The sequence below is a fragment of the Ammospiza caudacuta genome, chromosome 21, assembly GCF_027887145.1.
Source record: "Ammospiza caudacuta isolate bAmmCau1 chromosome 21, bAmmCau1.pri, whole genome shotgun sequence".
NCBI lineage: Eukaryota > Metazoa > Chordata > Aves > Passeriformes > Passerellidae > Ammospiza > Ammospiza caudacuta.
The window spans coordinates 11,277,695-11,299,161 of NC_080613.1; the positions used below are offsets into that span (position 1 = coordinate 11,277,695).

At 55.8% G+C, this 21,467-nt stretch overlaps 3 protein-coding genes across 5 annotated transcripts; all 3 read left to right on the plus strand.

Moving 5' to 3' along the window:
* The first annotated feature begins 656 nt into the window (after nt 1-656).
* On the plus strand, nt 657-3,249 carry PTGDS (prostaglandin D2 synthase). 2 transcript variants are annotated; one of them, XM_058818386.1, is made up of 7 exons: nt 657-872; nt 1,807-1,946; nt 2,029-2,105; nt 2,223-2,336; nt 2,543-2,644; nt 2,822-2,847; nt 3,085-3,249. In XM_058818386.1, the coding sequence occupies exons 1-6, from the start codon at nt 774-776 to the stop codon at nt 2,845-2,847; spliced, it is 558 nt and encodes a 185-aa protein (XP_058674369.1). In that variant the 5' UTR covers nt 657-773; the 3' UTR covers nt 3,085-3,249. The 2 variants fall into 2 exon arrangements, with proteins under 2 accessions (XP_058674369.1, XP_058674368.1); XM_058818385.1 differs by having other exon boundaries at nt 2,029-2,336.
* A 297-nt stretch (nt 3,250-3,546) lies between these two features.
* Nucleotides 3,547-6,607, plus strand: LOC131567037 (lipocalin-15-like). The gene is made up of 8 exons (XM_058818519.1): nt 3,547-3,571; nt 4,002-4,180; nt 4,794-4,933; nt 5,125-5,189; nt 5,479-5,592; nt 6,064-6,165; nt 6,278-6,299; nt 6,455-6,607. The coding sequence occupies exons 1-8, from the start codon at nt 3,547-3,549 to the stop codon at nt 6,456-6,458; spliced, it is 651 nt and encodes a 216-aa protein (XP_058674502.1). The 3' UTR covers nt 6,459-6,607.
* A 1,106-nt stretch (nt 6,608-7,713) lies between these two features.
* On the plus strand, nt 7,714-11,250 carry LCNL1 (lipocalin like 1). Of its 2 annotated transcripts, none has more exons than XM_058818352.1 (7): nt 7,714-7,926; nt 8,237-8,376; nt 8,867-8,937; nt 9,521-9,631; nt 10,136-10,237; nt 10,468-10,493; nt 10,937-11,250. In XM_058818352.1, the coding sequence occupies exons 1-6, from the start codon at nt 7,831-7,833 to the stop codon at nt 10,491-10,493; spliced, it is 546 nt and encodes a 181-aa protein (XP_058674335.1). In that variant the 5' UTR covers nt 7,714-7,830; the 3' UTR covers nt 10,937-11,250. The 2 variants fall into 2 exon arrangements, with proteins under 2 accessions (XP_058674335.1, XP_058674334.1); XM_058818351.1 differs by having other exon boundaries at nt 7,715-7,926; nt 11,083-11,250.
* The last annotated feature ends 10,217 nt before the right edge of the window (nt 11,251-21,467 follow it).

The window sequence follows — 21,467 nt, forward strand, 5'->3', positions numbered from 1 at the left end:
GGCGTTGCTGCTGGCGCCCAGCGTACATCCGCTGCTCTCACTCTGCAGGGGCGTTGAGGGGGGCACCTTAGTACCCACTGGTGACCCCAAACCAAGGGGCAAGGGCATCTCCAGCCCCTCTTGTGTAAGGGTGCAGGGTGGTGGAGCGAGTGGGGTGTCAGGTTCTCGGGTGCATCTGGCTGCATGCTGGTCCCCGGGGAGTGAACATGGGGCTCCCCGGCTCACCAGTGGGACGCACCCCAAGCTAAGGCCAGCAGAGATACTTCCTTGGGTGATGCAGGTACTTGAGTCAAGGCAAAGCGAGGTGTCTTGTAAGAGCACATGCAGGTGTCGAGTCTCATGGGTTGGGTTGGGACCTGGCAGACACTGGACATTTCCTCCATCTCACTGAAGCCCCACTCTGGGTCCGAGTGAGGCCTCCCCGTGTGGATGGGGCCGCGCTGGCCCCTCTCCGTGGCTGCTCCCCACGCTGGCCTGGCAGCACTGGGGGCAGGGCAGCCCCTGTGCTGGCCGCTGGCTGTTTTCACTGCAGAGCAGTTTGGCACCCTGGAGCAAATATGTCATATCAACAGGAGGGAAGCATTCACAGGATCCCCTGCTTGCCCTTTGGCTTCAGCGCTCTTTGCTGCTCCAGCTTGCATAACGGCACGGGGGGAGGCAGGGCTGGCTCCCGGGGGCCCCGCAACGCCTGGCCATAAATAGGGGCTCGCCAGACTCTCCAGCACTGCAGCGCTCTGCCTCCGGCTCTCAGCTCAGCTCGGCTCGGCCCTGCCATGCAGACCATGCTGCTCAGCATCCTGGGGCTGGCCCTGCTCGGGACACTGCACGCCCAGGACAGCATTCCTGTCCAGGCTGACTTCCAGCAGGACAAGGTGACCCAGGCCAACCGGCATCACCTCCGTGGAGGTTTGGGCTGTTTTGGGGGATCCTTGCCCTGAAAATGTGGGGAGGGGGTGGTGCAGGTGGATGGGGGCCAGGCTCGCACTGGTGCACTTGCAGCCTCCCATCCTGGGGACCTCCCAGCGCCTGGGTTTGGTGGCTCTGGAAGGGATCCAGCATCGAGGCTGTGGGGCAGGACCCTGGGTTGGGCATGGGGCCGAGCTGCTGCTGTGCTGCGGAGTGGGGGTGGATGCACAGGGAGAGAGAGAAATGCAATCTCAGTCTGACAGCACAGAGATGGGCCATGGGAACCCCTCCCTCCCCAGTAAAAACCCCAGCCCAGGGCCACAAAAAAACAAGGGCTGCTGTGCTGGGATATCCCCTACATCCCTTCTCCCCTGGAAAGGTCCTGGAGGGCATAATCACCCCAGACAGGTGATGAGGATGGCAGGAGGCACTTCCTGCAAGGACAGGGGTTTGGGATGTGCTGCAAGGCTGATCCCAGCACAGCTGCTCTCCAAGGTGGGCAGTTTCCCTCAGGGGCATCACACTGGTGGCTCCATACACCAGAATGGAATGAGCCATGCTGGACCCAGCGTCCTGACCCATCCTCACACCCCCAGATGGATGGAAATGGTATCTCAGAGCCAGGCAGTCCTGTCACATTCCCTGGGCTTGGGGTGAAGAGGAAGGAAACATCCAAGGGCAGTGAAGGACATGTCATGAAACAGGGATTTCCTTGTTCGTGAGTTTTGTGGTTGCCAAGAGCTGTAGCAGCTCCCTGTGAAATGACGACCTTGGGATGCTGTCCTGCTGTAGGGAATGGGCTGCCAGAAGAGAGGGACATGGCCCAGGCTGGGGCTGGTGGGGGCTGGGGGGTGAGACAGGGTCTGTGCCCAGCTGGGGCTGAGTGGAGGTTGTGTGCAGCTCACGGGGAGATGGTACAGCATCGGCCTGGCCTCCAACTCTAACTGGTTCAAAGAGAAGAGGCACCTGATGAAGATGTGCACAACCATCATCTCCACCACAGCAGAGGGGAATCTGGAAGTTACCTCCACCTACCCAAAGTATGGGGCATGGGGAGCGGGTGAGTGGGGAGGGGCTGCTGGGGGTGGCCACTGGTGCATCCCCTGCTGCTCTGCTTCCCAGGGGTGACCAGTGCGTGACGAGGAACAGTCTTTACACCAAGACAGAGCAGCCGGGGCGCTTCAGCTACACCAGCCCACGTGAGTGCTCAGCTTCCGTGGGGCAGCCCCGGACATGCTCCCTGCCCTGCTGTCCCTGCTTCTGCCTTGTGGCTGATTTGGAGCTCAGGGCTGAGCTGTGCCCCGTGTTCCCCACAGGCTGGGGCAGCAAGCACAACATCCATGTGGTGGAGACCAACTATGATGAGTACGCCTTGGTGGCCACCCAGATCTCCAAGAGCACTGGTCCCTCCACCATGGTGCTGCTCTACAGTATGTCTGCCCCAGGACCCCCATGCTGTCCGTGCCCCCCGGATGTCTGTCTTTCCCATGAGAGAAGGGCAGGGTTAGGGTCATTTCCCAAGCTGGGGTGACCTTAGGGGGATGATGGCTGGGTCAGGACCCCCTTGCAGGGCTGCCTGTGCCCCTGTGCTGGGGGGTATGGGGGGACTTGCCTCTCACCCTGCTCTTGGCTGCAGGCCGGACAAAGGGGCTGAGTCCCGAACGCCTGGAGATGTTCACCCAGTTCTCCAGGGAGCAGGGCCTGACCGACGATGAGATCCTCATCCTGCCCCAGACGGGTGAGCCTGGGAGCGCAGGGATGGTGGCGGGGAGTAGGGGGTGAGATACCACAGGGGGAGAGAAGGAGGAGACCCTGCTGGCTTGTCCCTGCCTCTCCATGGGGCCAGCCATGGGGTGCCCCCATTCAGGATCCCTCAGGGGGGCTGAGCTGATCTCCCTGTTTCTTCCTCCTGCAGACAAATGCATGGCAGATGCTGCTTAGGTGAGTCCTGCCTTCACTGGGGCTCAGACCAGCCCTGTGGGATGATGTGGGGATGCTTAAAGCCACATCACCCCACAGAGCCCCCAGCCCCTCCACAACCCCTCCCTGAGTTGCTGCTCTCCTCACATCGACTGGGGATCCCCCACCCAGCCCTGTGGGGCGTCTACCCCCTTAGTGTGAGGCTGGGCAGGCCCATGTCACCCCTGTGTGTTACCTGGTGTCCCTCATCTTTTCCAGGCAGAGCCACCAGCTGCTGCCAGCCCGAGCCCCAACAGCAACGCAAGCTGGTGACCACCCTGCCCCATGTGACCCCCAGTGGCCCCCCAGAACCACAGCAGCCTTCGCTCCCTGTCTTCACAATCCACACCTGTATCCCTGTCTCCATTAAAGCCCATAAAAAAACAGCCCTTGCCTGCTGGATTGTTGTGGGGCAGGCCCAAAGAAGGCAATGGGCAGGGGAGAGCATGGCCAACAGGGTTGGGACTGGGCTTAGTGGTCAGGGCTGACCCCAGCTCCTGGCTATGGAGCTGCTGGGGTGAGACCCCAGGTGCACTCACAGCCCTGCCCCATGGTGCTGCCTGGCCACTGAACCTGGCCTGTCCCAGAAAAGGGTCCCTGAGTCTAGGACCCCTGGGCATCTGCTCCCCCTCTGCTCCTTGGGCACCCTGGGCTCCCCTGACCTCCCTGCCTTGGGGAAGGATGGACATGAAGAAGAAGGATGTCTGTGAGCTCTGGGTGTGGCTTGATCCTGAGCATTTCCTGGGCTCCATCCCATGAACCCGGACCCTCTCCAGCAGTGGGGTCTGAGCCTGCTGCTACCAGCCTAAGAACCCTTCTGAGGGCGCTGGGCTGTGGCTCAGCCTGGGGTAGAACACCAACATAACCATTCTCTGGCACTGAGGACCCTGAGGCAGGATCCGTCCCACCACTGACGGACCCTGGAACCAATGGGAACAGCCAGGAGGGGGCCCCTGGGGTGCATGTCACATTCCTCCCCGTACAGAGCAGAAACGGGGCAGCACTGGGTCCTGGCGTGCTCTGGGCTGGGTCTCACACAAGGCTGCATTCATCTGGAACTGGGGGGGACAGGGCCAGCACTGTCACCTAAGCCAGGCACAGGTTACCCCGGTTCTTGTGTAACCTGTTGCATAAAGCTGGCGTGGGCAGGAGCGCTGCCAGCAGCGGGGGCTATAAAGTGGGTGCAACCTCTCCTGCCCACATCCACTCCAGGGTGAGGATGGCAGCAGCACTGTCCAGCCTGGCTCTAGCCCTGCTCTGCCTGCTGCAGGCAGGAGCCCAGGTGCCCGTGCAGCCGGACCTGGACACCGAGAAGGTAAGCACAGCACGGTGCTGCCCAGAACATCCTGCCTGGACTGGAGGGGCTGGCTGGGGTAGGGGCTCTGTGCTGCACCCCCGGGCACCTGCCAGCCCCATCCCTGAGCCAGCTCCAGGGCAGCTCCCAGGAGAGCCTGTGCAAAACCAGGTCAGTCCTGGAACTGTGTCCAGCACCAACAACAGCCCTACCGCACGGACACCAGCACGTGGGGCCATGATGTCTGCAAGCATGTGGCGCTTTCCCAGGGAACATGGACCAGGTGCTGCACCTGTACTCTTCGTATAGGGCAGGACAGGGTGTTCTGCGTGCAGGAAGGTGGCAGTTCCCCATGTTTGCCTGGCTGCTCCCCACAGAGGGTGGCAGGTCTGCCACCACCAGCTGGCAGGTTTCTATAGTGGGCTGTCATGTTGCCCATGGTGGAGGGCAGATCCCCACAGATGGTGACTGGTCCCTGAAGAGGGTGACAGGTCCCCACAGAGAGTGGCAGGTCCGCTGTAGCCCCTGGCAAATTTCTGCCGTGGGCTTCCAAGTCCCCCTAATGGAGGAGTGCAGGTCCCCCTGGCAGGTCCCCACAACTTTTCCAAATTCCACTGGTGATGTCCCGCTGCAGTTTGCAGGGGATTGGCATGTCACAGCCATTGCTTCCAACTGCTCCGTCTTCCTGAAGATGAAGGATGGGATGAAGTCATCCATGGCCATCGTCAGCTTCACACCAGAAGGGGACCTGGCCATGAAGTTGGTCTTACCCCTGTAAGTGTCCATCCTGCTCACTGTGTTCTCCTGTGGGCAGGAACTCCCTTCTCCCCCCACAGCAACTCCCCCACTGCTCTGGGTTGCCCAGTTCTGCCTCAGTGCATCCCCCTGGGCAGGCTGGGCCCATCTCACCCTGCTGCCTTCCCATGGGTCTGGTCACATTTGTCTTTTTCATGTTCCTTTTCCAGGATGGACAAATGCCAAGAGTTTGAGCTGCTCTTCCAGCAGAGTGGGCAGGCGGGGCGCTACATGGGTATGTGTGGAGAGGGGCTTTGGAGCCATGGGTACCCCGAAACAGAGGGCATCCCCAGCCCCCATGCCTCGGCAGTAGTGGGAGGTGGGCTTGGCCCCTCTGCCTTCATGGCGTAGCAAGAGGTTGTGGGTGGGTGGGCACCTGGCTCCTCCACACTGAGCAGGGGTTCCTTCCTCATATGGCCTTCAGGCAAATTTGAGGTTTGAGCACTGAGCTGTGGGCCTCAGCAGGGCCCAGGAGGGCTCAGACTGTACCATGTTACCCAGACTGTCACCTCTGGGGTCCTTAGGAGCACAAGAGAAGAGGAATCTGTGTGTGATGGAGACAGACTACAGCCACTACGCTGTCCTGCACGAGGTCCAGCACAGCGAGGCAGAGCCCAGCACGGCGCTGCAGCTCCTCAGTATGTTGGGAGTGGGGACCTGGCTCCTGGAAAGGGATGAGGGCACCAGAAGCAGGCAGGGACTGGGCTCCCCACCACTACCCAGGGCCACCACCAGCAGCACCCCATGTCCATCACCTAGGGAATTAATTTTGGGGTGAATGAAACCTTGCACTAAAGTAATCCCCAGCTGGTTGCGGGTTGAACCCCTGCAGTGTGCAAGCCCAGCTGCAGCATCCCAAGCCTGCCAGCCACCCCAAACCACCCCAAACAAATGGGTCGCTGATCCCAAGCGGCTTGTGACCCTTTGCTGCCAGCCCAGGGTAGCTGTGAGTCCACCCTGCGTGTTCATGGCTTCACCTTGGCCCTTCCCTGGGGTTCAGCTGCTGCCCCGCAGTACCTGGAGCCCCAGTGTGGGGCTGGCTGCTGGGATTCCTTGCTGGGATTCCTTGCTGGGATTCACCAGCCCCCACTCTGGGTCTGTGGCTGCAGCAAGGGAGCAGGACGTGAGCCCCCAGCTCCTGCAGAAGTTCATGGAGCTCATCCCCACCATGGGCCTGACTCAGGACATGCTGGCCATCCTGCCCAAGTCAGGTGAGTGGCCCAAGGGCACAGGGTGGCAGCTGCGGCCCCTCTGCGTGCAGACTGTGCAGGGGCTCGGGGTGCTGCCAGCTGCACACTCACCCCTCTCTTTGCTTTCCAACAGATCAATGCACCAGGGACATGAGGTGAGTGTGGCCAGGGAAAGCTGTGACTCCCTTTCAGCATGGCCTGGGCTGAGCAGGGACTTGCAGGCCCTGGGGGATCCCCCACTTGCCTCGGGGCTCTGTCACCTTGGCTTTGCCCTGCTCTGACCATTCATCTGCCTGTCCTCCCTCTGCAGCTGAAGGGCCACGTGTCCTCCAGACCTGGCGGACTATGGGCTCTGCGCCCCACTCCGTGGTGCTCCTTCCCATCCTTCAGGCTCTGGCAGACCCCCTGCTCCATACCAGGATCACCATCAACCTCCTAAATAAATAGATGCAGCAGCTGCCCCAGAGCTCGGTGCTTTGTTGACGGGAGCAAGGTGGTGCCAGGGTCCCCAGGCACCCTGAGCCCAACAGTTCTGGAGCTGACCCTTCCTGTCAGGCCCCCACAGGTTTTAAGGGGCTCCCTGGATGTGATGTTTGCTGTGCCCAGCATGGGGAGGATGGGGAGCAGAGGATGGGGAAAGTGCAGGGGAGCAGCTGCCAGGGGAGGGAAGAATGGAGCCAGGGTGGACAGGGGCTGGCACAGCCTAGCTGGGAGGTCAGTAGCTCTGGGCAGATAGGGTGAAGCAGTCAGGCTGCCCAGTGCTGCCTGCAGGGACACCCCCAGAAACCCCATTCCCTGCTCAGTCCTCTCCCAGGCCACCCAGCTGGGAATGGGGTGGCACCAGGGCTGCCTGTGGCCGGACTGGGACCCACATGCCTGCCACCCGCCTTGGTCCCCCATCTCACCAAAGCAAGGCCGTGCTGCCATGAGCCCCAAGGGCAGTTTTTATCTGCCTCCACCTCCTGCACAGTGAAGGCAGTCTCTGGTCCCCCCTCTGCCTCCCTGCCTTGCAGTCCCTCGGTGCCCAGGCAGATGTTGGGCTGTGACCCCAGAAGCCTGGCAGAGCCAGGCCACAGGGGACATCACACTCTGGGCAGGAGGGACACACAGCGACACGAACCCCTTGTTCTGCCCGCGCTGCTCAGGGTGCCGCCCGCTCGGCAGACCCTGCGGGCCCCAGCGAAGGTGGGAGGCCGGCGCAGGCACCGCGGGTCAGGCTGAGCCTGGAAGGGCTGGGTTTGGGCAGGATCCCGGCAGCTGCCTTGGGGCACGTTCCAGAAAAAGAACGGGTCACCGAGGGCCTTGGTGAGCTGGGCAACGGGGCTGCCCCGGGGCCGGTGCCGGGAAGAACCTCCTGCTCCTCCTGGCAGCCCGTTGGAAAACAACCGTTCGCTTTGTTCTTTCACAAGCAACTAAAAAAACGGGGGAAATCCCAAATTTCAGCAGTGGCGCAACGGTTCCTGTAACTCCGTTTTGGGGCTGGCAGGCACAAGCCCCTCTCTGCCGCAGGGCTTTGCTGACCCTTGGCTGCCCTGCGGATCGGATCCACCCCTTGCCCAAGCCAAGCCGAGAGCGTTCCCTGGGGCCCGGCACGGCTCCAGCGGGGGCGGCAGCGCGGAGCTATAAATGCGACAGCGGCGGCACCGCTCCCCATCCCACGGCTGAGAGCACAGGAGCTGAGGCGAGATGAGGACTCTGGGGCTGAGCCTGGGCATGGTCCTGCTGTGCTTGTGGCGGGTGCAGGCTGGGGACCCGGGAACGGCGGAGCCGGACGAGAGCAAGGTGACCCTCAGCATCTCGGGAAGGGAAGGGGAAGGGGAAGGGGAAGGGCTTGTTCTCCAGTTACCAGCAGAGCAGGGAGGACTGTAAAGGTGTTTTGGTACTGGGGACAGCTGGGGTCACTACAGCCACCATTTGCTTTGCTGACACACAAGGTGAGGACAGCCACCCAGCTCCTGCATAGGTGTCCCTAAGGGAATTTTGTTGCCTGGATGGGATGTAGATGTTCCATGGACTGAGGTTGTCCTGGCTTGGTCCCTGAGGAGACTTTCTAGACTGCTCCTCTGGACTCACAGCCTGCTCTCACTGCCAGATTGCAGGGACATGGTACATCACTGCTATGGCCTCTGACTCGGAGAGCTACCTCCAAAAAAAGGACCAGCTGAAGATGGCAATGGCCAGCATTGAGGTCCGGGGGGATGGTGACCTGAAGGTCTCCTTTGCAATTCCCACGTAAGCCCCACATGCTTTTCTCCACAGGCTTCACTACCAAACCCCTCCCTGGACCTTCACTGGCGGGTCTCCACCTCAGTGCACTCACCAAAGATCTGGGCAGGGGTTCTGACAGGAACACCAGGGGCTTGGGACAGCTGTGGGCAACCCATCTTTAGGGCAGGCTCAGGACAGCACTGGCCAGGACCAGTGCCACCACAGAGGGTGGGACAGGACCCTACAATTACAACTTTCCCAGCAGACCCAGCCTCATCCCAGAAGCTCAGAGCATGAGTGAGGGCATCGATAATGCCCAGGTGCCAGCACTGTCCCCTGCCACCCCAGGTACCCATTGTTCTAAGGGTGGTATCTGTCCCCTCCTGCCCTGGCCACACCATCACATCTCTGAACAGCAAGCCTCACATCTGGGATAGCAGCCCTTGAACAGGGGAGGGGAGAAGGGAGAGGAAGTCCCTTCCCCTCAGCTGAAGCATCCTTCACTGTTCTGCAGCCCTGGGAGATGTATGAAGTTTGAATCGATCTACAAGCCAACAGGCAGCCCGGGTGAATACTACAGCTCTGGTGAGTGGGGGTGCCTGGCTCCTGGGACAGGACAGGGGCATGTCCCACCATCCCTGTCTGAAGCAGCTGGCTGCTCCTGGGGACATGGCCCTCAGGACTGCCTGCCCCTCCGGCATGCTGGCTGAGACATCCCTCTGTGTTCAGGTGCCAGCTGCACCCCAGGGCTGGTGGCCCAGCAGCGTGGCAGACCCCCCAGTCCCTCCCTCTGCGATAAACACATTGAGACCAAGTTTAAACCCTAGGGAAAAGCAGGTTCCTTCTGCAAAGGGGCTGTGAGTGAATGTTCCCAGGGGATGGAGCAAGGGTGGTTTTGCATCATTCCCAGCCCAGGAGCAGTCTGACACTGGCCAATAGCCTGCACTGACCATTCACAGCCCTTTCTGCCCTCGCTTCCCCATCCTTCTTCTCTGCTGTGGTCTGTGGGCTCCCCAGGCTTCCTGAGGAGCCTTAGCAAGAGGGGAAACCAGGATGAGGGGATATCAAGGAAATTCAGGCTTGGTGGGCTTCGTGCTCTTTACAGCCCCTTTGCAGAGTGGGGGTTTCCAGGAGGAGGTAATTAATTTTTCTCCACATCCCTTTGCAGACAGAGGCAATAAGACGGTGCGGCTGGTGGATACCGACGGCAGCTCCTACATGGTTGTCTTTGCCACCAGAGAGAAAGAGGGGAAGACCTTGCACATGCTGAGACTTTACAGTGCGTAGCCAGCAGTGCTGAGCTGCTCCAAGGGTCCTGCAAGGCCAGGAGCCAGGGGATGTTCTCTCTCCACTCCTGCCCCGGGTGAGGTGCAGGAGTGGGGCAGGGACTGCGTGTGTTCCCTGTGTGCCAGGGAAGGGAAGGAGCAGGGCTTTGGCATTAGGCTCAGGCTCCCAGCACTGTGCTGCCAGTCCATGGCATTGGGTTTCTTGGAGGAGAAGGGTGGAGGGTGGGGGTCCTGCTGCACAGGCAGAACAGAATCAGTGGGGACAGGAACCAAGAGAGGAGTCACTGCACTGGTGTCAGGACCTCTGGCTCATCTTGTATCCTGGGTGGGGTGTCTCATGTGCCTGGCCACCACTGCTCTCCAGGACCTTCACCAGTGCCTCCAGCCTTCTCCCAGGGACTGCCATCCATCCCACCCTCAGGTGGACACACTCACCAGCTTCCCAGGAGATGCAGGGTCAGGCACAGCCTGGAGCTAACTCATGTCTTTGTCTTTAGGCAAAACCCAGTGGGTGAGACCCAAAATCAAGTTGCTGTTCAAGAGACTTGCCAAGCTGAATGGCTTCACCGACGAGACAATCTGGATTTTGCCCAGGCAGGGTGAGCACTGCCCATGCAGGGACATGCAGGCAGGGACCAGCTCAGCCCATCAGTGCCACCACTTCATGGTCTGAGCTGGCAGGAGGGAGTGCTGGCAGCCAGCAGTGCTCTGGCTGGGCACAATGAGCAAGAAGAAACCCACAAGTGTCTTCTGAGCAGTCTATTTTGGGTGCTCAATGGGATTATTCAGACCACAGCGCCAGACTTAGGCTTTCTCTTTGTTTCCACAGAGGAATGCAGACTTGGTGAACCGTAGGTGAGTTGCCACAGTGCAAATTGGTGTTTGCAATGTTCTCTCCCGGAAATTTACCTTCTTGGTGCCCCCAAGGCAAGGGCCACCAAGAACTCTTTGAATTCCTCTGGTTTGAGCTGGTGCTGGAGCTTGCACACAGGTAGGACCATTCCTTTGGATACTTCTCTGCAGCAGGGGCCCCCAGGTAGCAGTGCCCAGGCACTCCCAAGGAGCAGTGTCCAGAGACCCCCAGTGGGATGTGCCAGGCACTGAACATGGGCACGTGAGCTGAAACCACCGGAGAAATGTCTGTCCAGCCCTTTGAGCAGTGAGGGCCAGGACAGCAGCTCCTGCCCAAGGGACCTTGGGCTTGTGGACTGGCAAATCTGGCCAGAGTGGGTTGGTGTCTCACCATGCAAACCATATTTGCTGTTGCCCCCCTAGCCTGTGTTTTTCTCACCATACAGCTGTAGGAGTTACTAGAAATCCATTGCTGGAGGTGCCTCACCCTACAAATCTGGGGAGAACTGGAGAAGAATGCACTGATCCTAATGGAGAGTCCCACAGGTCTCCTTGCCTCACCCAGACACCACCTCTCCCACCTGTTTTCCAGAGAGTGCAGACTGGCTTGTGGATGCTCCTGCCAAGACCCATGCTCTGAAGCTCCAGGCTCCTGCTCCACCATCCTTCTTCTAAGCTCTGTTGTCAGGACTCTGACACAGTCCCTGCTCCTCCAGCACACAGTCCCTGCTTTTTGCCAAATAAACAGAAACTCTCGTCAGGTGTTGGTGTAGCTGTCTGGGGACAACCTGGGGTGCTGGGGCCTGTGGTCTCTCCTGTTGTCCCCCTGGGGTCTGTGGATGGTGAACAGCCAGGAGTGATCCCAGCTGAGCTTGCCCAAGTGAGGGCAGTTTCAGAGCCACAAGATTTTTCCCTCCTGGGTGCCTCCCAGAGGGGCAGGACCAGGCCAGGCAGAGATAAGGCAAAGGGTGCAGTGGGGCTGGGAGTCCTGTGGGCTGTGGGCAAGAGGGGCTGCATGGAAAAGGCCACTGAGAGGGTTTGGAGGGTTGCATCCACCCGCACCACCCACCACCTCTCCTCCTCTTGCCCTGCAGTGGCTGCAGCTCTCTGCCCCCTGGGAGCCCCAGGAGCTCATCCAGCAGCTCAGGTTGAGCCAAGGCAGGGCAAGATTCAGATTTGGGACCTCTCTGCCCCACTGCAAGCTGTTGTGGAACATGGCTGTCTGAATCCTCTGGAGCCAAACCTGGAGAGCTGCCTGTGGTTTCTGGGCAGCACACAGAGAAAAGCCCTGCTGGAGCTGGGCTGTGAGGACACACAAGCTGACAGTTCAGTGTTTGCTGGGTGTGAGTCCCATCCGTGCAGAGCAGGCGGTGGGTCCCCATGCAGCACTCCACAGTCCCTCAGCCCTTCCATCAAGCTTGCATCTGTCTCTGCAGTTCATCCAATACTCCTTTATCCCCCCACAAACCTGGCCAGATGTCATCATATATCTGATTAAAAGGGACTTTTCTTCCCTGAATGTTCCTAAGGGCTTCCTGGGTTTAGGCACCTACTCAGCAATGGTGGCATCCTGCAGCAAGAAGCTTCACTTGCCTCTGCTCTCCCTTTTGCTTGTCATGCTGATTCCATCTTCAGCTGCACAGCCAAGGGCCATGGAAACATACCAGGGCTGGTGGGGACCACGCTGGTGCAGTGAGGATCAGCCCAGACACAGGGGCCCAAAAACTGATGGAGACGGCAGAAGGGTGTTGGGGCAAAGGAAGTGTGGGGACAGCTTTTGGTGGCTGAGGAGCAGTTTGAGAGCAGCACCTGATGGCTGCTGGTGATGCAAGATCATCTCTATTCGTGCTCCTTATGCTGCTCCATATCTTGAATCTTTGACAAGCCTCCTTGTCCTCCCAGCCTCCCCTCTCACCCTCTCTCTCCTTGCCCTGTTCAGGCCATGTCCCTGCTGGGGCTGCCTGGCCAGACCTGGACCTCCACCTCCCTGAAAAGGTGGGGGTACAACTGAGATTTTCATGGAGCCTTGTCCTATTCTCTGGTCTTCTAATATCTCCTCATGCTGCCCCCTCTGGCACTCACTGCACGTGGATGAGATGTTTTACCAGATATATTTCAGTCAGCACAGTGACCCCTCTGGGTGACTTTCCTGCCTTTCTCTCAGCCACTCTTCACTGGGTGGGTGACCAAGCACTGGGACAGGCTGCCCAAGAGGGTCTGGAGTCATGTCTGGAGGAGCTCAAAACCGTCTGGACACAATCCTGAGTGACTGCTCTGGGGGGCTCTGCTTGAGAAAGGAGGTTGGACTGGATGACCTTCCAGTCAAAATCATTCTGTGATTTATCTTAGTGAGATCTTCTTCCCTAACCTATGCCAGCTTGTCCCCTGCGAGCTTTGATGGACTTGCCGGGTGACATGAGGATGTCCAACGCTTATATCTTGTTGACTCCTCCAGAGAGGTATATTTCTGAGGTGTGATTTTCCTGTGCAAAAGTTCCATTCAGGCTGCCCTGTGTCATAGTTTGCCAAGACATCAACGAAATCTGGCATTTATTGCAGCTATTGTGAGTATCTCCTACACTGTGAGGGGGCCTCTGCAGAGCCTGGCACATTCTTCTCATTGTCTGGTGAAAACTAGAAGGCACCAAAGGGATTGTAAGTGGCAGATGGGGTGCTGCAGTGATGTTCGAGTTGTTTTGCCTGGAAATGTCATCTCCTCCGTCTTATTACTCACTTGCCCTTCTCCATTGGCAGGACAGAACTTCTGAAGTGTTTGCAGAGAAGATTGTCCATTCTGAGGATCCACCAAAGCTCCTCTTGGCCAAAGTGGATGCAGGATTTCTTCACTTTTCCATCCGCTTCTTTTCTTTGAATTTAAACAGCTACTTTCAAATATTTTCTAGTATAAATTCCTGCTGCCAGAGCCTTGAAGAAATTGCAGCTGTCATTTCTCAAAGCAGAGGAGCAAGGCGCCAGATGCTGGTGTCTTCGTTGTTTGTCTAACAGTGTTGCCTTCAGCTGTCTTCAATAAGTTAAAGAATGTTTATGCTATTTCTAATCAGATTCTTTAAATTGATGCAATCATGCTGGGTTCCATTTAGGCTTCCCAATGTTGTTTAGGGCTTGTATTTGCTAATATCAGCTTAAGCACTCAGAGGAAAGCTAAGCTGGTCTTTCCAGACAATCTCGGTGCCATATGTGATAGTTAATCCTCTTGACTTCTCATTTTTTCTTTTTTTAAAAATAAAATGTGACTGTATGGAATCATCTCAGGTTGTAAAAGTAGCACCAGCTAGCACAATGATGACACTTTAATTTCAGCCTCTGACCCAGGTCCCACTTGCTGCTTGGGACCTGTGGGCGCTAGGCAATCCCAAAACACCTGAGTGCAAGGGTGCCCAACCAACCTGCCTGGAGCAGTCTTGTGTTAGAGGCTCCTGGATGTTCCTGTGCATGTGACGGGTGCAGCACCAGTCACCAGCTGGTGGTGTAGTCACCGCAGCAGGAGTCACTCAGGCAACATGCAGACATCAGAACCAGGCTTGTCCTTCTGCCTTGGATGGTGCAGAGTGACACCACAGGGTTTTCCCCAAGTGCTGCTGGAGTCTGATGGGTGTGAGCCCAGAACAGCCTTTCCTCTCTCAACACACATCCAGGGGTCTGTTGGAATCACACGGTGCCCCAAACACTGAAGCTGCCACACTCCTGTTGCGACGGGAGGTGCAGGAGAGGAGCAGCAGCCCCTCTGGGATCCGTGCCCTGGGCTGTTCCCTGCCCCTCGTGCACAGCCAGCAGCCAGGGCTGTCCTCCTTGTCCTCCTTGTCTCTCTCCTGGCCTGGCAGCCAGAGGAGCCCTGGCCTGAGCAGCTCTCCATGCCAGCACAGGGTGTCTGGCTGTAGTGAGTGACCCTGGCTGGACCCCAGGCACCCACTAAAGCCTCTCCATCTGTCCCCTCTGCAGCTGGATGGGGAAGAGAAAATATGACAAAGGATTTATGAGTTGAGATAAGGATTGAGATAGTTCACTCATCGTCACAGGCAAAACAGGCTCTAATTAGAGATATTAATTTATTGCTAACAAAATCAGAGCAGGATAATGAAAAATAAAATAAGACCTTAAAAACACCTTTCCCCCCACCCCTCCCTCTTTACCAGCTCTACCTTCTTCCCCACAGTGGTGCAGGGAGACAGGAATGGGACACTGCTCAGGGACAGAAGTCATTCTGCTGCTTCAGCATAGGGTCCCTCCCATGGGGGAGTAGTTTTCCATGAACTTCTGAAATGTGAGTCCAGTTCACAAGCAACAGTCCTAGCCAAACTGCTGCAATGCGAGTCACTTTTCCATGGGGTCAGTCCTTCAAGGAACAGGCTGCTCCAGTATAGGTCCCCCACAGGGTCACAGCAAACCTGCTCTAGTGTGGCCTCCTCTCTCCACAGGTCTGCAGGTCCCTGCCAGAATCCTGCTCCACCATGGGCTTGCCACAGGGTCACAGCCTCCTCTCAGGCATCTCCCTGCTCCAGCATAGGCTCCTCCAGGAGCTGCAGGTAGATCTCTGCACTCCTACGGCATCCTTGGGCTGCAGGGGCACCATGGTCTTCACCACAGGCTCAGGGGAATCTCAGCTCCAACACCTGGAGCAGCTCCTTCCCCTCCTTCTCTGCTGACCTTTGTGTCTGCAGAGCTTTCCTCTCACATATTCTCACCGCGCTCTTATCTGGCCACAATTACAACTGCACAAAAGCCTCTTTCTTTCCTTCTTAAATATGTAATCTCAGAGGCATTACCACTCCTAACTGGCCTAGCCTTGGCCAGTGACATGTCCATCCTTGGAGCCACCAGGGATTGGCTCTGCTGGACATGGTGGAAGCTTCTGGCAGCTTCTTGCAGAAGCCATTCCTAGAGCTCCCCCTGCCATCGCCTGGCCATGCCAACCCAATGCACTGTCTCAAAGCCCACAGCCTGACAGGTCACCTGCTAGCAGCACGGCAGGAGCCCTGTGCCTGCCACAAACACAGCCCTGCTCACCTTGCACACGTGTGCCTCATTGCCCCATGCCAGGGCCGTTCCTGGCAGCGTCCCTGGGATGTGGCTCCTCATGAACAGCAAGGCTGTGGAGCTGGCCTGTGCTTCCCTTGAGCCTGCCTCAAGCTCACTTGATTCATTAGATTTGATTGTAAATCAAATGCAACTTAATTAGCAGAAAGGCAAACAGTCCCTGCCAATGACTGGCTGATCATTCCCTAATGACTATCAGATCAGGACATGTAATTGCAAAGCTCTAGAGTTATCGAAGAGTGAAATGAAGATGCCACTTGCATCCCACTCACACAGCACCTCTGATGGCTTCTCCTGCCCTGGCTCACAGGCAGAGGAGTTTCACGGTGGCAGGACACACAATCTGCTGTGCTTCATACCTCTGCACTGTAAGTTCCACTTACTGGAACTTCCAGTAAGGCAAGTGGTGCCAGAGAACCCTCCTGAGGAGGCCCATGAGCCCACTGGGGAGAGGGCAATGCCAATGCCCTGGAAAGATGCACTATAGGCTCCAGACACTCCTCACAGGGCAAGGAAAGAGGCTTCCCCACAGCACTCTGCAGCACTACACCAGTTTATCCCAGTTCTGTCCTCCCCATCGGCCTTCCCCACCCCTTTTACCCTTACGTTCATGTTCTAGAGAGTTCTGCCTTCCCTGTTTTCCCATTGGTGTGTGTAACCCTGCCCATCCATCCTGGCATTCCCCATTGTTCCCTTCCCAGTATACCACCCCTGAGCCCTCAGACCATTGGATCCCTGATGCTCCTCCACCCCCTCTTTCCTGTGTTTATACCCTGGACCATCCTTTGTCTCTGGGTTCCTTTAGTGTTGCTGTATGATAGAGTGTGTGGGATCTCTATGCTTGGACCCTCCTGTGTCTTCACTACCACGCACCTGTGTCTGTCTGTCTGTCTCTGTCTCTGTCTGCGTGCTGGTGCTCTCGTGGCTCCTACGCACTGGCCTAAGATGCTCTTGGGGGAGGTTGTGTCCACCACCTCCAGAGACCACAACACCAGGCTGGTTTTCAGGTAGCCCAGATTGTGGTGCTCTCCTGGGGATACCAGCTCTTTGGTATGCCCTTGGTTATGGAGAGATCACAGGGTACAGGGAGGGAGCTGGGGGTGGGTGGTCTCCCTAGGGGTCTTGTTATGGGTGTGTCTGTGTGATACCTTCCAGTGGACCAGCCATGTAGTTTTCCATGTCTGCTTCATCAAGTCAACTTGAAGGCTCTGTGAACACGGAATTGTAGCTAAAATAGGTTTATACTAGGTAAAGGGAAAAGTTTTCAGTGATGACAAATGGGTTGAGGATCCCAAACACCTCCTGTATTTGCCCCCTTAAGTGGGAACTTTGGGCCTCAAATCTCCTGGAAAGGCACCATGTAAGACCCCAGAGTTTTCCAAGTGCCACTGGCCATGGGATCTGGCAGTTGTGAGCCCAGAAGAGCCTTTCCCCTTTCAATATACACCCAGGAGTATATTGAAACCACACAGATGTCCAAACCCTCATGCATTAGATCTAAGGAGCTGATTCCTGGGTCAAAGTAATTTTTTGGCGCTGGGTTTCAGCTGCCAGCTCTTGCAGGCTTGCCGCTCCAGGGTGGCCCACAGCATGCTCGAGCAAAGGGCTCTCCTTTCTGATGCAGCCATCTCCCAGCTGGGATTTGCGTCTCTAGGCTGACCATGTTGCACCATATCTTCTCTAATGGACTTTCCACTCTTCAGGCACCCTGACAGCCCAGCTCAGCTTCCTCCTCAAGTGGGTTCCCTGTGCAACATCCAGAAAGGTCTCACCAACATAACACAGCATCAATATTTTCCCACACAGTCTGAAACCTTTTTGTCCTCAAGGCCAGTTTGTCATCCTGTGCCATACTGGTGGCTCCAGATTCCCCTGACTCTCCAGTCAAGAATCCTGCAGGCAGGCAGACTGCTCTGCAGACGCAGAGCTCCTGTGCCCTCCAAGTTTTCTTTCTTTTCCCTGAAGCTTTGCAAATGTCTGAGGTCAGATTCCTCTTCTCCCTCATCACAAAAACACTTTGCACCCTCACTGCTGGAGACACAACGTTCATTCTTCCTGAGTCCAGGTGCAGCCACATTTCCCTCCCTCAGCAAATCTCTGAAGACTCTCCTTCCTCCCTAATGCTTCTGTCCTAGTGCCTTCATGTTGTCACTGGCCATAAGTTGTCATTGTCCTCTTGGAACATTGGGAGCAGGAGATATCTGACCTGCAGGGTGCTGTACTGAGGACACAGCAGGACTGTCTGTCCCCATCTACATGGCTGAAAGGCAAATACTTACCCCATATAACTCTGCAAGCGATTCTCACAGGCTCCCTGCACTCCTTCATCTTCCAGCATGGGCTCTTTTCTTTCCTTGCAGACTTTCCTTCCTCCTACTACTGCAGTTGTTCTTGTTTAACAGTGTTTGGGACCATCAGGAGAGCCCTGTCTATGTCCACAATACAGTCCTGCTATGTTCTCAGATGTTAGAGATGTCACTTGTAGGAGTGACGGGGGTCACGCACGGTTGAGACGGACAGAGACGAGAGATCTCTGCAGCCAGGTCAGGAACTTGGGGTTTATTGCAAAGGGCCTGGGTGCAGGGCCCTGCTGGGAGCTGCCAAACACAGCTCAGAGCAGGACTGAGAGAAGAGAGGGGGAGAGAGGATGAGAAGTAAGAACGTAAAAGCATAAGAGGGTAAATGGAAAGTAAGTAGGTGAGTGAGAAAGTAAGAAGAAGTGAGTAAGAAAGGGAAGAAGAAGAAGAAGAAGAAGAAGAAGAAGAAGAAGAAGAAGAAGAAGAAGAAGAAGAAGAAGTGAGCAAAGTTCCCGTTACAATATAATAAATCTTCTGTGTTGAATATTCTGATTCTCACTAACCAATCCAGTACAAGATACAAATCCTACAGCATTTCCATACAGCCTATAAGAATCACTACATTACCATACTGTGTTACATTTTAAACCCTAAGAACTCCTCTTTGGGCCCCTTCTGCCAAGCTGGCAGGGTCTGCTGTGACCCTTGGACCTGCCTGCTTGCAGAGGGTATTGTTTCATCAAGAGGGGATTACCTTCAGCTGGCCACACCATTGTTTTCCAATTGTTCAGTAACTAAGGGATCTCAAAACTTGCTTTCATTTCAATCTTGCTTATAGTTTCTATATTCTCAAAATCTTTTGCCAGGAAATCACATTGATAAGGCTTTCCTGTTCCATCCTCCCCAACAGTCACTGAGGAAGCAGCTGAGTGACCTGAGACAGCGACCCCCACCCTCCCAGCAGCAGGGACAGGTCTCTCAGTGACCCGGCACAGAGGAAGAGCCTGGGGATGCTGGTCAGGCAGTGCTGGTGGGGGCACAGCTGGCAGCCTCTCACTCCCCCTCACCAGCACATCCAGACCTCTTACTGCCTGGGAGGACCCACGGGCTGGGTCCCTAATTCACAGAATCCTCTCCCTGTGTGACTGAGAGCTGCCCACTGCTGGACAGTGCCAGCTCGAGAGAGCCCAGCTCTGCAGGCACAGCCCTTGATGGGTGAAGTGGGTCTCATCCCATCCATAAAGCCGGGCATCAGTGTGGAGCACTGCACAGCTCCTCATCCTCTCAGAGGGGTGGCAGAAGGATGGCATGTAGCATCCTCTGCGATAGACTAGGGGGGATTCTTTAACACTGCTAATTCTTTGGCCACAGGAGGTCTCGCAATAAACAATTCTGGGAACTCTTTCCATAAGAAATAAATACTGCCCAGATGGACAAACTGTGCCGGCTGTGCGCACATTGCTTTGGCACGCCGATGCCCTTGGTTAAGCCTTTTTTCTTTAATCATTTATCTACATGAGGACTTTGTCAGGCTCCCTGGGAAGAGCTTTTATTCCCAAGCAGAGCCCTTTCTGAGGTGAGACAGTGCAAAGCATAGCAGTAATACTCAGCTGTTTGCACTTCTGGTAAGTGCTGGATAATCTTGTTGGGGCTCGACTTGCAGACACTGCAGAGCCGGATGTCTTTCCCTTAATGCAATAAAATATGTATAAGTAGGAAACCCATTGTCAGTGGACTGATATTCATAGTTTCTGGAGTCGAAAGTTAATCCTGGGAACACGAAGCTGCTTCTACATGTGAAATGTCAATGAAGCAGGAGTGCAAGTGGGAGAGCAGATGGATCTGGTTCATGATGTGCCTTCAGGAAGGGTTCAGGGACTCTCAACACATGGAGCCAGGAGGGTACCTGGTGACTGTAAATAAAGGGGTGGAAATGGATGTTTTGCTCAGTGTGTGCAGGGAGATCCAGCCACAGATAAAGTGAAATCTGTCCTCCTGGGACCTCAGCCCAGTGGGGATCACTTTAGAAGCAAAACTCTGTAAGAATCCTACTGAGGAAAAATGATGGAAACTAGTGTTTTGTGATTGATGGAGCCAAGATTTCCCAGTGGGAACCCAATGTGCTTTATCCCACTCAGGTTAGGCTGCACTACATCCTCTCAGAAGACATGGACAAGGTGAGGCTAGGTGAGGAACCCAGATTTTAAGACACCTACAAAATCAGCAGCTCCTTTGGAAATAAAATAGGAATTTCCCATCCCTTTTTACCCATGATTCCCAGGGCAGGGGTGAGTCAGAGCAATCTGCAGCCCCTTTGCTCTCCTATTGCCAGGGAAACGTGAGAGTTCATTGGTCATTCCTGCCAAGTGTAGCAGCTTTAGTACTGGGTTGGGAATGCACGTCTGGAGCTGATGGGTAGAGGGCGACGATGGAGAATCCTCGTGGCAGGGAAGGGCTGGGGACCATGAGTGCCAGCTGTGTCTGTGCTTAGCCTTCATCAGCTCAAGACACTGATGGATGAGACCACACCACAGTGCAGACCGGTGGAGCTTGCTGAAAGGACCAGCAGTGTCACCAGGGATAAAATAATCATGAATTCCTGTTCTGAGAGTTCAAGGGAGACCCCTGCTTCCTCCAGAGAAGCCAGGGTGCATGCAACTCCAGGGGTACCCAGGGCAGCCCATCAGGGTGCAGGAGGAAAGTATATTTGGGCAAATATACTTTGGTGTTATATATTTAGTGCAAATATGTACAAATTAATAAACAAAATAAAATATTTTGAATGAGTGTTATTAAATCTTTATCTTATCCTTTTACAATGTCTATTCGTGTGTATGTTCTACAATCTACATGTATATAACTTATGAATAAAGGGAGACGCCCCTGCCAGAGGGCAGGAAGTGCCTGCAGTCAGGGTAGAGGCACAGGTGGTTTCCCAAGTTTTCATCCACCAGGGTCTTGCAGGCCCCCAGGGTGGTGCCCATGGCTTTAGGGGGTCTCTGTCTAGCTCTCCCAGGAGATCAGGTCCCACCTTGCTGCCAGCCCTGCTTATCCTTGATGGATCAGTGCTGGAGGATCCAACTCAGCCCCACTGTGGTTGGGGCTCCCATGGCCTCATCCATCTCCCCACCCACCACTTGCTCCCACATGAAGAAATAGTGCCCCTGTCCCATGGCTCAGTGTGATGCTGGGGAGTGCTGAGGTCCCTTCCCTAAATTCCTCCTATGTCGAGCTACGACAGGTCTCTACAGAAGTGCTGTGTCCAGTAAATGGTTTTTATCTCAACTCATATTTTTGTACCTCCAGTTCTCAACTGCATTTCCATAGCAGGAAGAAGGCCATAGAAGTGGGAGGGGGAAGGGAGCAGGATCTGGTTTGGGAGAGTCTTGGGCAGGGGTCACTAAACTGAGGAGTGCCATTCCTAAACCATGACAGCAGCTTTTTCTTGCGGAAGTAAAATCTCAGACATGGATTTTTTTTTTCACAATACCTTTCACAGGAGCAAAAGGTCAAGGAAATAAAGCAATAAAGAAAAATTAAGAGGTAACAATTCTGCTGGGAGCAGATGACATGGCTGGCCCCATGGCATGCTGTCACCCACCTCTACCTGGCACCTTCCTGCTCA

What these genes read in the sequence shown, in the direction of transcription:
- PTGDS (XM_058818385.1), top strand. Translation starts at nt 774, where the DNA reads ATGCAGACCATGCTGCTCAGCATCCTGGGGCTGGCCCTGCTCGGGACA. An exon ending in GTTACCTCCACCTACCCAAA is followed by an intron (nt 1,947 to 2,028) that starts GTATGGGGCATG and finishes TCTGCTTCCCAG; the next exon opens with GGGTGACCAGTGCGTGACGA. An exon ending in CCTCATCCTGCCCCAGACGG is followed by an intron (nt 2,645 to 2,821) that starts GTGAGCCTGGGA and finishes TTCCTCCTGCAG; the next exon opens with ACAAATGCATGGCAGATGCT.
- LOC131567037 (XM_058818519.1), top strand. Translation starts at nt 3,547, where the DNA reads ATGGACATGAAGAAGAAGGATGTCT. An exon ending in CGGACCTGGACACCGAGAAG is followed by an intron (nt 4,181 to 4,793) that starts GTAAGCACAGCA and finishes GTCCCGCTGCAG; the next exon opens with TTTGCAGGGGATTGGCATGT. An exon ending in GCAGGCGGGGCGCTACATGG is followed by an intron (nt 5,190 to 5,478) that starts GTATGTGTGGAG and finishes TGGGGTCCTTAG; the next exon opens with GAGCACAAGAGAAGAGGAAT.
- LCNL1 (XM_058818352.1), top strand. Translation starts at nt 7,831, where the DNA reads ATGAGGACTCTGGGGCTGAGCCTGGGCATGGTCCTGCTGTGCTTGTGG. An exon ending in GGGTGAATACTACAGCTCTG is followed by an intron (nt 8,938 to 9,520) that starts GTGAGTGGGGGT and finishes ATCCCTTTGCAG; the next exon opens with ACAGAGGCAATAAGACGGTG. An exon ending in CTGGATTTTGCCCAGGCAGG is followed by an intron (nt 10,238 to 10,467) that starts GTGAGCACTGCC and finishes TTGTTTCCACAG; the next exon opens with AGGAATGCAGACTTGGTGAA.